Genomic DNA, 16,240 nt, shown 5'->3' with positions numbered 1-16,240 from the left:
ACCAAGTTCGCACTTTGCAATTTTGAACCAAAGCATACTGATGTTTACAAAACGACACAAAAACTATTTACATCTATACATATTTACAAATTTATTTGTTGAAATGCTCTCTTTGTCATGTTACAAAATGTTTTAATAGGAATATATATATATATATATATATATATATATATATATAAATACATAAATAATGGTATAAACTTCAATTTGGAAATGGCCAATGAGTCTTCTTCACATTCATCTAACAACTAGATCCACATTGCCGTGTTTTAGATAATACCGAATGCATACTTAGAACGAGAGTACTGCGAAAACCTTTCAGCTTCTGTGAATGTATACAAGCCTTGATAATAATTACTGTGTACGAATAAGGAGATAAATAGGCTTTGTGAATGCAACGATAAAGTTGAACTTTTCTATGCTTGAGAGAAATCGACGAAAGCAGTTTCATAAAAAAAAAGCTGCGGCGGCGAAGGCGAAATTGTAGCTCCACAAATGATGGATCAAGAACGAATTTGGTCCCGCTGAATAAGATCGTAGCGCGCGTAGCTGTTGGTTATTCAAAAAGTTTCTGGAAATGCATTAAATCGGAATAAAAGTTAAACGATTTCGCGGGCAAACGGAGCAAAGGCCTCCCAATAGCTGACGATCTGAAAATCAGACAAAAACGTTCATTCTCTGTGTTTGTATATAAATGGTATTTATACGCACCTGTTGCTGATGCGCCATTTGGTCTTCTATATACTTGATAATGTTCACTTTAAAGTCTTTAACTCTGGTCAATTCGAAACGCTCCATTTCACGTTTGATTTCCGCCGAAATGTCGTCGAACTGCTGCTGACAGCGCTGCACTTTGCCCTGCCACTAAAATAAATATAAAGGGATTACTAAGACAAGAAAGTATAACTATAAGTTATGCTAGACCCACCTCATCTACTTCCTGCTGGGCCTGATCCAGCTTATCCGCCCTGTTGGCCAGCTCAAAGCGTCCGCGATTCTCCCTACGCTTCGACAACTGCATTTGTGCATACTGCCAGTTCTGAAAGGCCTTGACACGCTCATGGAAAATGCACTTGATGGCCCCGAACAGGCCCAGATAGTCCTTGATAAACTCGGCCAGAATGAAGAAGTCCGAGTTGGCCTGCTCGGAGCGGAGCAGCTCGATCTTTTCCTCCACATCCGCCAGGTTGGATAGAGCCCTCGAAAGTCCAGTGTGCTCTTCGCAGGTGCTCAGCATGGCCGCCGATTTGGCCACTAAGCCAGTGAGTAGCGACAACTCTCGCCGCGACGGTGACCAACGATTTCATGGCATTGTGCAGCTTCTGCAGATGGGCGTCCAGGCTCTCCACCTCGGTGATCTTGTCATCGAACCACGGGTCATTCTCGTCCATTTTGTAGGTGATCTTGTTCACTGTCTCGCCCACTTTGTTGAACAGCCGAATGACGCCGGCTCCGCTGAGAGCAGAGGTGTTCACGGAACGCGGCAATTCCTGATCGCTCTCCAGGAAGTTCATGAAGTCCAGGTCGACGCGTAGCACTGGATGTTGGGCTGTGCGGTGGACAAATCGCTCCAAAGCAGCCCGGCGTATTTCAACCCACTCCTGATTCATCGGAGTGCCCGGTTCACTCTGCTGCGGGCTTATCTTCACCTTGGTGCTCCCAATAATGTTCTTCGAGGGCGCTGGGGGTATGATGCGACCCAGCCGCATGTACTTGCCCACCAGCAGATCATGGATGCCCAGGAAATCGCTGAAGCGACGCAGAGTGCTGAACTCGCTGCGCTTGAACTTGGGAATATTCGTTTTGGTCGTCACCCTGCCCGAGATAAGGTTTGAAATGTGATTTGACTATGCTTTCTATGATAAGGAATAGGGATGACTCACTTGTACGCCAAATATGAGCCCATGCCATCGCCAATTTTCTGAGGATCCGAGATGACAATGCTGATGAAGTAGTCCCCGTCGTCGGTGAGCACCTCTTGCAGCGGCTGGAGGGGATTGGTAGGGAAGAAATAAGGGTTTTAGAAGATATGAAAAGCAACAAGCAGTTTGGTGGTGGGCGGCACTAAAGTCGTACAGTGGCGATCAAAATGAGAGTAGCTTTTTAACCTATGGAAATAGCTATCAGAAATAGTCAGGAAGCAACTTCTGAAGATTTCTGTTTTGGAGAAGCTGTTGCAACATACTAAATGGGGCAAATATAAAAGTTCACATTTATCATAGGAATAATATTTTGAAATATTAAGAAAAAATAAATAAATAGATATGTTTTAAAATTTTTAATTTATAAATAGGTCAGATATCAAAAACTTTTGTATTCCAATACAAAGTAAAATTTTAAATTGTTATAAAATCATTTTAAAGGAATTTTAACTAAATAAAACAATATGAAAGGTTTTTAAAACTCAGTTCGTTGATAAATTGTGATAAATTAAAATAAGACTTGGTCTATTTATACATATATTTTTGTATAATATATTACTTAGCACTTTACATTGCTCCACTACTATTTTTTTGCCCGCAGCTGTGGCCAACAAAGCCCAAACAAAGCCAATGTTGATAAAGCGAGCGACGCCCCGAAATTGGAGCTAATTAAATAGGGCTCCGGGTGGAGGTTGCATGCGGATATAGCCTGTGTATTCCCCCGACTTACGTGTATATCTCCGATACTGCTGGGACTTAGTGCCGACACAAATAGATCACTTTCATTCCTGTCCAGAGTTACACTTCCCGGCGCTGGAACCTCCTCCTCCTCGTCCTCCGAACCCGATGGCGCCCCATTGTTGATGTCCACCTCGGCGAAATCTCGCGTGTGTTCCGGGCTTTCAACCTCCATTTTTGATATACTATGTTGCTAGTTTTAATAATAATTAATTGCAATTATCGGGAGCTAATTTCTTTCTCTCTTTTCGGTCGCCTCAGCAATGTGACCAGAGTGCAAAACGCATTATAAGCAGAAAAGCTGACTTAAAGCTTTCAGTATTTAACGCAGAGATAAAAATACCACATTTCGTGACTTGGTCACTGTTTAATTTGAAAAATAAAATCCGTTACAAGAATGTTTATTTATTTTAACCAAACCGTATACATCATTTAAACACATTTTTAAATAATTACATGTTTACAAGGGTATTAGGGTAGCAAATCTGTTTAATTTAAACCTTTTAAAATAATTCCAACTTTATTTCTGATATATAAAGTCCTTTTATTTTAATTGCTTTTAAAAACCCGTATCTACATTGTAATTTATCTATTTTTTTCCAATAGAAAGAAAAAATCTTAAAGTAAGAAAATAATTCGGATTATTACCATATAAAATTGTTATATTTACAGTATACTAAAGTTTATTCAAAAACCAATGTAAAGTCTTATCCATTTTAACTTACTTTCTACTGAGAAAGTGTTAGAGCTTTCTTTGCAAACAGTCTAAGCTTAAAATTCTTGAAAACTTTGGCCTAAATAAATCAAAAAAGGTTGCCAAAATAACATCATAATTTGTGAATTCTTTTTGATTAATTAAATGCAGATTTAATTACTCTCAAACCAGAAACTTTTTGGCGCAAACTTTGTTGTGGGGCCTTGTTTTTCAAAGTTTCTAACTGCAGGGAAAATATGTAAATTAAAATGCAAATGGGTAAATAAATTAGTAAGAGTTATGTGCAAGTAAAAATACTACAATGTTAGACTGAAATGTAATAAAACAAACAAATAAGTATGAATTATATGATATGCCAAAACTAAGTAGTTTATTAGTAAAAACCTTAAGCCACTACAAAAAATCAAAAAAAAGGGCTGTTGTTTTTTGGTGATTCCTTACTCCCTTACCCTGGCAATCTGCATTCTGCATTCTGCTTAACTTTTCGGCAATAAACATTTGGCCAACAACATGCACGACACTTTGTCGACATCTTGGCTGAGAGTAAGATTTCCTACTACTTTTGGGGGCTCTACTGATTTTCCTCTTGTTTTTCCCTGCGACTTTTCATGCCAGGCGCATATTTTTATGCGGAAAATTTTTCAATTTCTGCAATTGCAACTTTTCCGGTTGCTGCTACTGCTGCTGCTGCTTGTTTTTCAGCTACCCAATGTTCTGCAGCAGTTTTTTGGCGACTTTTGCTTAAATTATGCATACAAAAGTGTCGCAGCCACTTAGGAAAAGACAGGAAAAGAAGGAGTTTTGGGTGAGAAAAGTTTGTCAGCGCTTGGCCAGTCACTGTGGATTTTCCGCATGAGAAATACTTTTAACACTTTCTGTTTGCCTTTTCCAACAAATTGAAAACGAAAATAAAGGATTATGGGGTCAGGTTTTGAGCTGAGGGGCTAGCAGACCGGCAGATTTATAACCCCGCAGATGTCTGTGGAGCATTCCCCTCAAAAAAAAAATCCTTTTACACTGTATTAATTTTATTCCCCTGCGTTCGCCTTTGATGATCTGCAATTTTCCCTTACTTTTTAAAAACTTTTTGTGAATTTTTGCGCATTATTTTTCCGTCTGCTGACGCACTTGAGCCTCGTCACCGGCATTATCCTCTTCCACATCAGCGGACCGCGATTAATAAAGAGCTGCGGTTTAATTGCCAACAGCCTGGCTTCAATGGTTAATGGCCGAAAGGAAAAAGGGGTAAAATGTAAAGCCGACCGAAGTGCGAAGCACTTTGCGAATTACTTAGAGTCAATTAATTATCTACGTGGTTCACTGCACACCAAGGGGGCCGAGTTATGTGCTTAGCGCGATTTAAATCTAACTCTTAATCTAACAAGTGTGAGCTGATAGCACCTGCGATAAGAAATTCGTTTGGCATCAAATTTGTAGTCTTAATTCAGAATTCTATAGCTGATTTTAACAGGAAAAACGATAATAAATGTATTTTTATCTGTAATGATTCATCAAATAAAACATTTATAAGACCTTAAATTAGTTAAAAACAAGGAAACTAAAATATATAAGCATTTTTTTGACTGCATGCATCCAATTCCTAGTCTCAAATTAAAATTCAATATATTATTTTCATTGTGATGATTCATCAACTCAGTTTAAATCACGGCAAATAAAAAATTAAACCATATAAAAGATAAATAACGTTATCTCAGTGGAATATATGGCAATTTTAATGAGAAACTAATTTTGTTCCCCTAAAAATGTTTCCCACCAATTAATTTTTCTAGTTGCTGCTGCAGTCTCATCAAAAGAAAAATAAATAAAACTTATTTAAATATATAACAATTTTATTCCCCTGTAAATTTGTGTTATCAATGCATTTTTCTAGTTGCCTGTGCAGCAATCCCGCAAAGTGATGACCACCCACATAAATCATCATTATAAGCATATTTGCAAGTGCTCCCCCTCTAAACCGCCAAACAAACCCACTGCTAATTACTGTATTTTAGGAAAAGTGAAAAGGGTGAGGAAAACCACGTTATCCAGCCAGCGATAATGTTTGTCAACAAACCGGGAGGAAAAAACTTGGACGTCACAGAGGCGTGACCAAAACCAAGTTCAGAGAATGGGGCAGACTAGGGACGAGATAACCCAACCAACAGGCACTTGTTAACTGGTAATTAGCTCGGCACACTTGCCATTCTGGCCAAAACTGTCTCAAAAGGTCACTCAATTGGGGGTATTTCCCAAAGATAAAGACTAAATTTGGTAAACGTTTTTATTATTTAACAAACGTCAAGTATACTTTTGTTTGTCACATGCAAAAAAACCTAATTCCATTAAATATCCATTTCTTAAGCGACTTAACCATTTCACTTATTTTTTTTATTACTTGTCATTCTGGCCAAAACTCTATTTAACTGATTAAGATTTAAGATTAAGATGATTAACAGAATATCTCAAAATATAGGAACTTTTTAATTTTGCCATTCAAAATAATGAATGAAGAATGAATCAATAAAAACTCAATAAAATTCCCTTCTATATAAGACTTTAATTTGTTATACCATTAATTATTAGCTTCTTCCGTATCGTAAGCTATGCTATAATCCAACACCATATCGTTGATAACCTTCTTGACCTCCGTGGCAAAAATAAAGTCCAAATGTCCCCATGTGGGCTCAGGAACTTCATGGAGTAGGGCCAAATTGGGTAAAAATTCGGGCAGTCGAGAGATATCCTGTTTGTTGGCCGAACCATCAGCCAAACCATAGTACAGATAAAGCTTAGAGGTTATTTTGGTAAGATCATATGCCGGAGGTTCTGCCACTCCGTAATACTCCAGATTCTTGCGGCTTCCCCAATCGTACAAACGGAACTCATTCGAGGACGAAGGACTGAATGTAGTGAATGGCCTGATTGGAGGAGACTCCAGCGGGATGCGTTTCAGCGATTTGTGGGAGGAGAGTCTAGAAAGGGAATAAAATATAATTAATTGGGAATAAAAATATAATGAAAACTAGGTTAAATGCAAAGTATAGTAGGCAATACTACATTTTAATTATAACAGCTAAAACCAGTTACAACCTATTATACATTTACTAGAAAACACATTTATTAATTTAAAAAAAAATTAATGCATTTGGCAATTATTAAAAAAAACACTTCGGTTTTTCTATGAAGCCTCTGAATTTAATGCTTAAAAGTTTTAAGTTAAAGGGTTATGTTGGAATGTCATATATCTTTGAGTTCGTCATAAAATTTGCAATCGAATGGCATTCACAGCTTGAAATGTTGAATTTTTGCAAATTTTCGTATAAAATCATGATGTAACCCCTTGTCAAAAATGCAAAAAATTAGACAAAAAATAATTTTTCATAATCCAAGCTGCTCAAAAAAGTCACCCTTTTGTCTGTGTGTCTTGTTTTAGCATAATTACAGCAAAAAGACTATAAAAAAATATGTTTTTTTCATATGTCATAAAACACCCACCTGATTGAGGTTTCCAATTTCAGGACCTCCCCAGAGCATGGCCAAAGTCTTGCAGTAGCTGAGCATAATTGGCTGATTGCTGCAAGTGGTGTCCAATATCCTCTGGATGAAGGCATTCTGGGGCAGCAGGACCTGGTTTTCCAAAAGTGTAGACCCAATGCCATGATGTCCGAATAATGGAGCCGTGCCGACAATGAGACCCTCTGTGGTGTTACCCATAAACACCGGGGGTGCCAGCATATGAGCCGTCTTGATTTTGGCATTATACTCGGGTCTATAGGAGCCCATCACGAAAAAGGAAGTGCATCCTTGGGAATGGCCAACATAATGGAGCGACTGCTGCCCCGTTAGATCCAGTATATAATCAATCGTGGTGGGCAGATCGATGGAGCCAATCTCGTGCCAGCTGAACTTCCAGAAATACGGATGCTTCACATCCAGCCGGGTGTTGTTCCTCGAGTAGATGTTGCCACGGGCATTGCCCAGCCAGACATCGTAGCCAGCATCTGCGTAGTTGAACGGGATGGCCGATTCCGGACCATTGAGTAGGAAGCAATCGGAGCAGCTGAACAGCCCGTGCATGATGAGCACCACCGGACGTGGCGGGGATTCCCCTCCTGCATTGTTTAGCTTCGGCGAGTGGGGAATGCGGAACAGATTCAGCACATAGCCGTCGGGGGTCTCAGCAAAATGCGATTCGGCCGGGTAGCCATGGTCCTCAATGCGCTCCGCCTGCAAGCCAGAATTCAAATTTAAATCTGCTCTTCAAATGGGTATTAAATTCAATAATGTATGAAATATAGCATTCATATTGAATTTCTATTAAGGTTATCTCGTGTCTAAACTGATTAAAAATGTCTGGATATTGAATCACCATCAAATTAAATTGCATTATATTATTTTAAAATATTGAAAATATTTTGGAAATTATTACTATATTAAAGTTAAAGTGATTAAAATTTCCGAGAACAGAATACATATTTTTTTAACATAATCCTTATTGTTCTCTTGATTGCTATTTACATTTTTTAAGCACACTTTGAATAAAGTTTACTAATTATTATTGTGGTAATTATAAATATAACACCAATTTAATTTATTTTTCACTTATTATATTTTCTCATTTTTAAGCGAAATATTTTTTAACCCACCGAAGTCTTGATCCTTTTGAAGGGTATATCAATGAAAGGATCAAAATCTTCGATAGCCACGGCTACAGCCACAATGGCCAAAATAGTTAGCACTCCTTTCAGCATTTCTGGCTGAACTTTAACGTTCGAGATCGGTCGTACGACTAAGTACTTGCGCAAATACCTATTAATCAGTTTTAAGTTCAATCTAATCTATCGATTGAAAGTCGAGTGGGGCTATTTATTAGAGTTTCCTTGATACCAGAAAAGCGTCGCGTAAATCCAAGATTTATATACTTCGCTCGGGCCATTTGAATTGTTCAAGGCGATTATCGCGAATCGATAAGCTAGTCCAAGGGGGTTGAGTTTAATTATTTTATGGGTTTTAATAGCCATAAACTTAATACGATTACTAAGTACTCATGTCTTGACCGAACTTTAAAAGAAAATAAAAGCATTGTTTACAATATGTGTATATAAAACAGCATGCAAGCCTTTTTAATGCCATACAAATGTTTAAGGCTTGTAATGCTATCATTAACAATAGTTATAGCCATCATTTTCTAGCCATAAATATTAATGGCTTAATTTCAGCAGAGCTTGATAGGAGTATTTATAGTCTTGGACAGATAGTAATTACTTTAAACCTGTTTATTTGGTGAATTTAACTAGTCATAAATTAAAACTATAATTAAAAGTGCCGTAAAAAAGGAATTGCAAGGTATTAAAAATTTATTTTGGGACTCAAAAGGCAAACTTTAATTAGCCGCCTCACCATTTGGGGCTTAACACTATTCACCAAATTCCTCGAATCCTTTTGTGGCACAACACAATAGTCCCCCCCTCCCAAGTCCTTTTTTCCCAATCAGACTGAAATTGCAGTACACGCCTATCAACGAATTGCGCCTGACTTGCTGCGATTTTTGCATTATGTCAGTCGATTGTAATGCGGCAAGATAGCACAAGAATGGCTGAGGGGAGAGTAGGTGGGGCTTTCCCCGGAGTGGTGATTGGGTGGTGACTGGGTGGTGACTGGGTGGTGACTGGGTGGTGACTGGGCGGTGGAACGCCTCACTGAGATTGGCATTAAGCGTGGCGAAAGCCACAAATTGCGAGCATCGATGACGGTCGTTCTCCACGAGCAACTCCCAACTCTTACTACACAAAAAAAAAAAACTTGTGACTAGGCCATTACTTTTCTTAGAGCAATTTGATTTCGAAAAGGCATTTTTAAAAAATAAATAAATTTGAGGGTAAGGAAATATAAATATAATTATAAATATATAAGCCAGAGTCATTCGCGTTATTTGATGTGACTATAAATATGAAATATTATATTAAAGTTAATAAAGAATAATGTAGCTTAAATTATTTTTGGATATGCTTATTTTGATTTGACAAATTATAATTTGGTTGTGTTATGATTTTGTTAAAACCAATTTAAGGTTAAGAATTCTTAAGAAATACTTCATTAAATTTATTAACCGGTTTGCTATATATTTTTCTTGCAGTGCAGGCTCTCTAGGTCCTCCTGTCTACGGGTGATATGTGTGAATATGAGTTCGGCATTGCCACGGCAATGTCGGCGCCGTCGGATATTCAGAGGAAAAGAGAGATAAACCGAACCAAACGAAAATGCGGTCCATTGAAATTATGTGAAGTGCAGGGAGTTTCCCTGGAAAAGTCAGGGGGAAAAGCGAAAAGTTGTGCTAGACAGAACAAATGGAAATATATTTTTCGGGAAATGCAAGCAGCAAAATATTCAACAACAATGGAGAAAGAAATACAATGTGTAATAGGATGGCAATTAATTGAGGTAAAAATATATTAAAAGAACGTATTTTTTTTATATACTTGTGGCTTGCAATGAATACGTTGTAAACATTATTTAATTGGTGCACAATCAAGAATGGAAAAAGTAAGAAGATTATGGTTAAAACCTTTGGCGGAAAAATTCTTATGAAATCCAATGTGATGGCAATTATTTGTGGAGGGCAATTGATAAACATTTTTAATTTGGTGCTCAAGCTTTTAAGAAAAACTTTAAAATACCAAAGAATTTGATTCAGTGAAAACTGTGGTATCTCTATATATTTCTATAGAAAATTGCAATTGCTGGACGATTATTCGTTGCCTTTTTGCTGCTCGTTTGCTAAATTGTTTTGCGGTGTCTTCTTCATCTTGTTTCATCGGCTTGCTCGGCACTTTCTACTGGAAATTTAATTAAACAACTTAATTGGCTGCCTGATGAGCACCAACTGTCTGCCAAAATGCATTTCGATTGCATAAAATTCGTATTTGCTTGCCTTTTTTCCTAAAGCTTTGAAACAATTTTCCAGCCACCAGATGGAAACGTGACTTATCATAAATCTAAGCTGACGCTGTGCCAAGTCGATCCGCATAAAATCCATAGACATAGATATAGATATAGCCAAGTTGTTAGGTGACAGACACCAGTGATTGCATAAAAAAAAAACAATAACCGTGGCAATAGCGCCAATAACAACATTGTCATCAATGTGTCAAGTTTGCGTTAATGGCCAAGTCAAAAAGCCACTTACAAGCCATCTGCCAAGTCTACTCATCGTGCCCTTAAAGTTGTTTTTATATCTCCTCCTCTATTTTTTCGATTTTGTCTAGGGTCATGTCAGAGTTGAATGTCAAGTTTGTACATATGCATATAGATTTACCATCATTTGTCTACGATTATGTCATAAAAACATTATGTCGTTTTGGATGAGACACCTTTTTGTTAAAATAATAGCAGATAAAAGGAAAACGAAATAGATATCAATAGGGAGGTGACAGACAGTTACAACCAATAAGCTTACACTAATATGAAATTGAATAGTAAAAATAAATATGAGAGTAAATTCCACATTTTATATATAACATTTAAATGGAATAAATAAAGTTCCAAATTTCAAAATTTACTCATATTTTTATTGGTGTAGAAATTTTCCACTTGAGCCACTTAAAACCAATTCAAAAGCTAAGCTTAATTTCTAATAAATAATTGCCGTTTTTGTGCCTTTGAGACTTTTTTTTTGCAGATTATTTTATATGAAATTTTAAATATTTAAACCTAGCTAAATGCCAATAAATTCTAATTGGTGCATTTGGGGACATTCGGTTAACATTTTTGATGGCATGGCCTAAAGCAAATTGACACAAAAGCGAACCTCTTGCATCTTCGATGTTCTATGTGAAATATCAAAATGCAATATATCCAGTAGAATAAATTTGAGAACTTTCCCCCTGAACTCTAAGAATTCAGAAACGAGTGCAGTGTGCAAATGGCATGGCATTCATTCTTTTTTGCCTGCTTGCAATTGACAAGCACAATAAATTGTGAAATATGGCTGTTCCGTTGCCTTTGCCAGCTTATATGTTCATCTTCCTACAGGATACTCCTCATCTGGGAGAAATATTAAAATGTAGCTATGAGCGGGAGTGTGAACAAAAAAAAAATAAATATATGCACTACAATAAGAAGAAATCAACTTTTGTATACCAGCTCTTTATACTCTTGCAGACAAACCAATAGCCTAGACATCTTTCAACAGCCATGTTATAGCCTAGGTATAAACAAGGTTGAACATTAACATTTACAACAATTTAAATTTTAATAGCTCTAAAAAAAACAAAAACAGAATAGAAAATAATGTTAAAATACTCTTGAACATTTATACAAAATAAATTGAACTTTGAACTACAAATTTGAATGTATGAAAATTGACAGAACATCTTTAATGATTACTAAAATATTTAATATTGAAATAAATTGCACTAAAACTGATGTATAAATATTTAAAATGAGAATGTTGTTTACGACCATTAAAAGTTAGATATTGGATATTAAAACGCTCGAAACATTTTTGTTAACATAAATTGCACTGAAAGCCATGTATAAACATAAAAAATTGCAAACAAAACTATGCAAAGATTTAAAGCCATACATTTTTGATCAAATGAAATAAAAACAAAAAATCTATTCCTTTTTTTCAACTTTTTAAAATACATTATGAGTTCTATTACGGTTGAGTATAGAGTATATCGAATACATAAATTCAGAAAACTAACTTAACAAGGGGGCATCCATTTTAAAGATAAATTGCAATTGAAAATTTGTTTTTTTTTGACCCGGTTTTTTTTTTTTTTTATTTTAGAGAATGATTTTTTATATGCACTTAGTAGGGTGGTCCAAAAACAACTCTACTCTAAGCGTTTGGCTTAAAAGATTTTGGTGTACAATAAATGTATTGGAAAACCAAAAAATTTTATATAAAGTTTAAGGCGTTGTGCAATGGTGTCAAAGTTTTTGTAAAAATTACTCACACGGCAAGTAGTTCAAAGGCAACAGTACGTATGAGTAATATACTTTGAATAGAATGCACAACTCCTTAAAGACATTTTATTTAGACAAATTATTTAGGTGTGTATACTATAAGTGGGTAAAAGTATCATTTGGGCCAGCCTAATGTACAAAATTGCTTTCAAAAGTACACTAAATTTTTGCACACATTAAATTGCATTTAAAAATGTGCACACTCCAACCATTCCTGATGTCCCATCATCAGTTTCCCACGAGGTGTCATGATATGTCAGCCAGGGGTGGACAGGTGAGCAGGTGAACAGGTGGTAGGGTGAAAAACTGGACATGTGGACAGGTGACCACAGCGAGAAAATTAAGCCAAACATGTGTCGGGCTTTAATTATGTCATAACATTAGCGGGAGGGAGGTGAAGGGATGCCAAGGTGCCAAAACATGATAAGGCATGTTTGTTTGAAAAACATGCGAAATTATTCGATTTGCATATGTGCAACAACCGAAAGGCACTATATAATTCTTTGTTTATCTTTCTGCTTCTCCCGATGGCAATCGATTTATTTGGCGTGATATTATAAAATGGTATGGGGTTTCCAAGACCCTTTTGCAATGCCTAATTCAATTTTGTCGTACACAGCAGCTATTTTATAACAACTTAAATGATTAGTTTGTAAATAAAATGATTTTATTTAAGAAACAAAAGCTGTTGTCTTAAAATGTGCAAGCTAACAGTATTTAATTCTATAGAAGACTGTATATTTTTTTGAAACAAAAATCTTTCAAACAGATAGCTTTTAATATAAATATCAATCAAAGTAAGTTCAACAAACCAATTCCAAATTTTTTAAAATTTATAAATAATATTAAAATTAAAATCGAGCTCTTAGTTACTTAAGCATTTGTTAGCTTAGGATTAAATAACTTTGTTTAACTTTAAGGTGAAGTTAAACAGGTGTGTTATTAGTACAAAAATTAAATTGTCTGTAACAAGTGAATTAAAAATAAAACCAACTCTCTTGTTACAATATAACACGTATTAGTTAATTTGCTTATCTATGTTGTGTACAAATTGACACAGGTCAAATTGGCATTACTTTTCTCGTTTTTATTCCATGATTTTTTGGTTTTGCCACTTATGCCGCAAATGTGTTGCCAACTCAAGCCACACCCCCTCCACTCTACCGCCCATTCCACCCACTCCATCATTTAAACAGCAGCAACTAACTCATGCAAAACCAATTAGGTGCGGTCGTTTCGCATCGCAACATCAACACGATGATGCATTGTGCCACACCCCCCTCCACCGCTCCCGCCCCTCTGGCCGTTGTATTTTAACCAAGTTTTAATTATTGCAACCGTACGATGGGTTTTATTTTCTGGGATGTGTGAGTGTCTGCCCCGTAAACGATTTGGGCGATAAATGCAGCTGGGAAAATGTATCACTTTTCGAGTTGGTTTTTCTTTCGGGTTTTGCTGCACTTTTTGGTTTCTGCTGATTTTTAATAATCTGCCATCTCGAAGCCGCTTCTTGGCCAACTCTCATCTGCTCATTAACGGAAAGATCTGCTCATGCATTGCATCTCAAGTGGTAGTTGCTGGTACACACAGAAAAACAGTGTGGATTGTGGTAAATAAAATCTTTACCTATCTTGATAAAATAATAAATTGTCGTTATATATTTGTAAAAGTTAAAATCAAATCATGTACAACGCTTTGTTTGCCTACCTATGGAAAATGAATCTGGGCCATCTTAATTATTCTAGCATAATTTGATCTATTGTTCTATTGTATTTATTTAAACTTAAAAAGTACCAGTTTTTAAATTTGTATTTATTTAAATTTTAAATATTTCACTATACATTAAATTGGTTCTGTGTAGTTTTGCTGATTGCTTCAGCTTGACTGACTTTTTGCAAAACTCAAACTTCTTGGCACCTCAAGATGTTGGGCCAGTGTTGAGCAATTTACAAACGCTTACTAATTGTTGGCCGAGTGCTTCAGAGTGTGTTGGCTGTAATGGCGGAAGCGTTCCGTGGAATAAGTGCCATTATTTCAGAGCAGAGGAGCTCTTAAAAATAGGCCAAGGCGGGAACAACTTCAGCTTAAGTTATTTATAAAAAAAGGAAGGAAAATGTATAAACAAGTTTTGAAAATTTCAGTAATTGCGAAGTGTTGAAAAGCCTTTTATAAAAATTATAGAACACGTTTTAAGAGACTTTTGCAAGTAGGTAAAAAGTAAAAAACAATTTGAAAACATAGTAGTTAATAGAAGTGAAAAATTCCTTTAAATTTTCTTATGCTTATACTTTACCTTTTACGAACACTATAATATCTGTTAGATATTAAATAAACAAATATAACCTTTTAGATATCTCAATCACATTAATATGTTATCAGCTTTGAAATCTTAAGGCCTGGTTAAAAGTCGTTGCCCATTGAGCGTCGAACAAGTTGCTCGAGCTCGGCTCACTCTTATACGGGCGTAACGGTCATGCACCGGCGAGTATAAGAGTGGCAAGACATAAGTGAAGGCAGACGACATGCACAATCCATTAAGGATAAATGCAGGCAGAAATTACAGCATCAAAAGGATAATCGGCGAAGAGTGACAAGGATATCGCAGTTAAATAACTTCTTCTCAGCTGTTGCGCCTGACTGTTTAATTAAGAGTGGCAGTGAACCAAGCTGCTCAATAATGGAAATCATGCTGGAAATGGTTAAAAAAAAGTAAACAATAATAATTGGATGACAGTGGAAATCTATTAAGTATGATTAAAAAGAATGTAAGCAATTCATGGATAAACATATAGTAGTCAGCTGACTGCCTTTGAAATTGATTTCAATTGAGTAATTTACAGCTGGTGAAAGCAATTTGACAATACAGTGATTAGCCCGGGGATCGAGTTGTCAATGGTAACATAATAGGCTGGTTATATACCACGTTAGTCAATGTACCCTGCTGGGTGTTATATGTATAGCTAAACCCCAGAAGTCGGATCGCTTGGGTCCACAGACTCTATAATGCCGCTGAGTTGGGGAGCCAACTGTTGATATGCCCGGCTGAGCAAAAGAGTTTCGCATTATAATTTACCGACCGACTTAACCCAAGCGTTACGACTGCAGCTCTACGGGTGAGGGTGTAATTTTGGAGGGGAGTAGAGATGGAGGGACTTCCAACTGGGCAGTACTTACTTTGGCACTTGTGATGCTTCGGATGGACGGTTTTGGCTCATGCCAAACACGTTTACCCACCGCTACACTAGCAGAAAAGCTAAAATCTTTTTTAGTGTCTTTCACAATGTTTAATATATTTAAGACTTACTAATTATATTCCTCATATTTATGTTTATAAATACCTATTGATGATCTTTTTAATTGGTAAAGGAACTGCTTAGATTTAAAATAGAAAAGTTACTCAGCCCGATCAAAGAGTTGACTACCTATACGCAGCTAAAACAAATTGGGTATTATTATATTTATTTTTAATTTAAAATAATGAATTGTTACCGCCATACTGAATAGAAAGAAACCTACAAGTAAAAATCTAAATAGAAAGAGTTATCTTTATACATACATACTTTATTCTATATCTCTACCTAATTTTTGCCAGTGTAAGCAAACAGACAAAACCGAAACACCCGCATTTCGAACGCAACTCACTCTTGGCCACTGCCCACTTTGAGCCATTCACCCCTTTCTTGTGCGAACAGCAATCGAGTGAGGGATTTGGGGAGGGGAGCCACCTTTCAGTGGTAATTACTCCATTTAAAGGTGTACCTGTGCCCCTTTCGCCAAACAGCCCACCCCACCTGGGAGCCAATCAGCTGACGACCGCTCACCATGTGCATAAATTAACAATGCCAAAATGTGTGTCACCGTCAACCGACATTCCTAATCAAATTCAAATTCA

At 36.5% G+C, this 16,240-nt stretch overlaps 2 protein-coding genes across 2 annotated transcripts; both read right to left on the bottom strand.

Moving 5' to 3' along the window:
• Window positions 1-66: 66 nt before the first annotated feature.
• On the bottom strand, window positions 67-2,939 carry LOC128262010 (sorting nexin-2). The gene is given in 6 exon segments (XM_052996019.1): window positions 67-650; window positions 712-864; window positions 929-1,288; window positions 1,290-1,815; window positions 1,884-1,987; window positions 2,653-2,939. Coding segments are annotated over 6 exon segments (1,377 nt in total). The 5' UTR covers window positions 2,836-2,939; the 3' UTR covers window positions 67-599.
• Window positions 2,940-5,924: 2,985 nt separating this feature from the next.
• LOC128262013 (lipase 3) lies at window positions 5,925-8,169 on the bottom strand. The gene is given in 4 exon segments (XM_052996023.1): window positions 5,925-6,268; window positions 6,270-6,347; window positions 6,871-7,602; window positions 8,022-8,169. Coding segments are annotated over 4 exon segments (1,236 nt in total). The 5' UTR covers window positions 8,127-8,169; the 3' UTR covers window positions 5,925-5,947.
• Between the last annotated feature and the right edge of the window lie 8,071 nt (window positions 8,170-16,240).

This window comes from Drosophila gunungcola, unplaced genomic scaffold (genome assembly GCF_025200985.1).
Source record: "Drosophila gunungcola strain Sukarami unplaced genomic scaffold, Dgunungcola_SK_2 000001F, whole genome shotgun sequence".
NCBI classification, from domain to species: domain Eukaryota; kingdom Metazoa; phylum Arthropoda; class Insecta; order Diptera; family Drosophilidae; genus Drosophila; species Drosophila gunungcola.
This window is presented reverse-complemented; position numbering and strand designations above follow the sequence as displayed.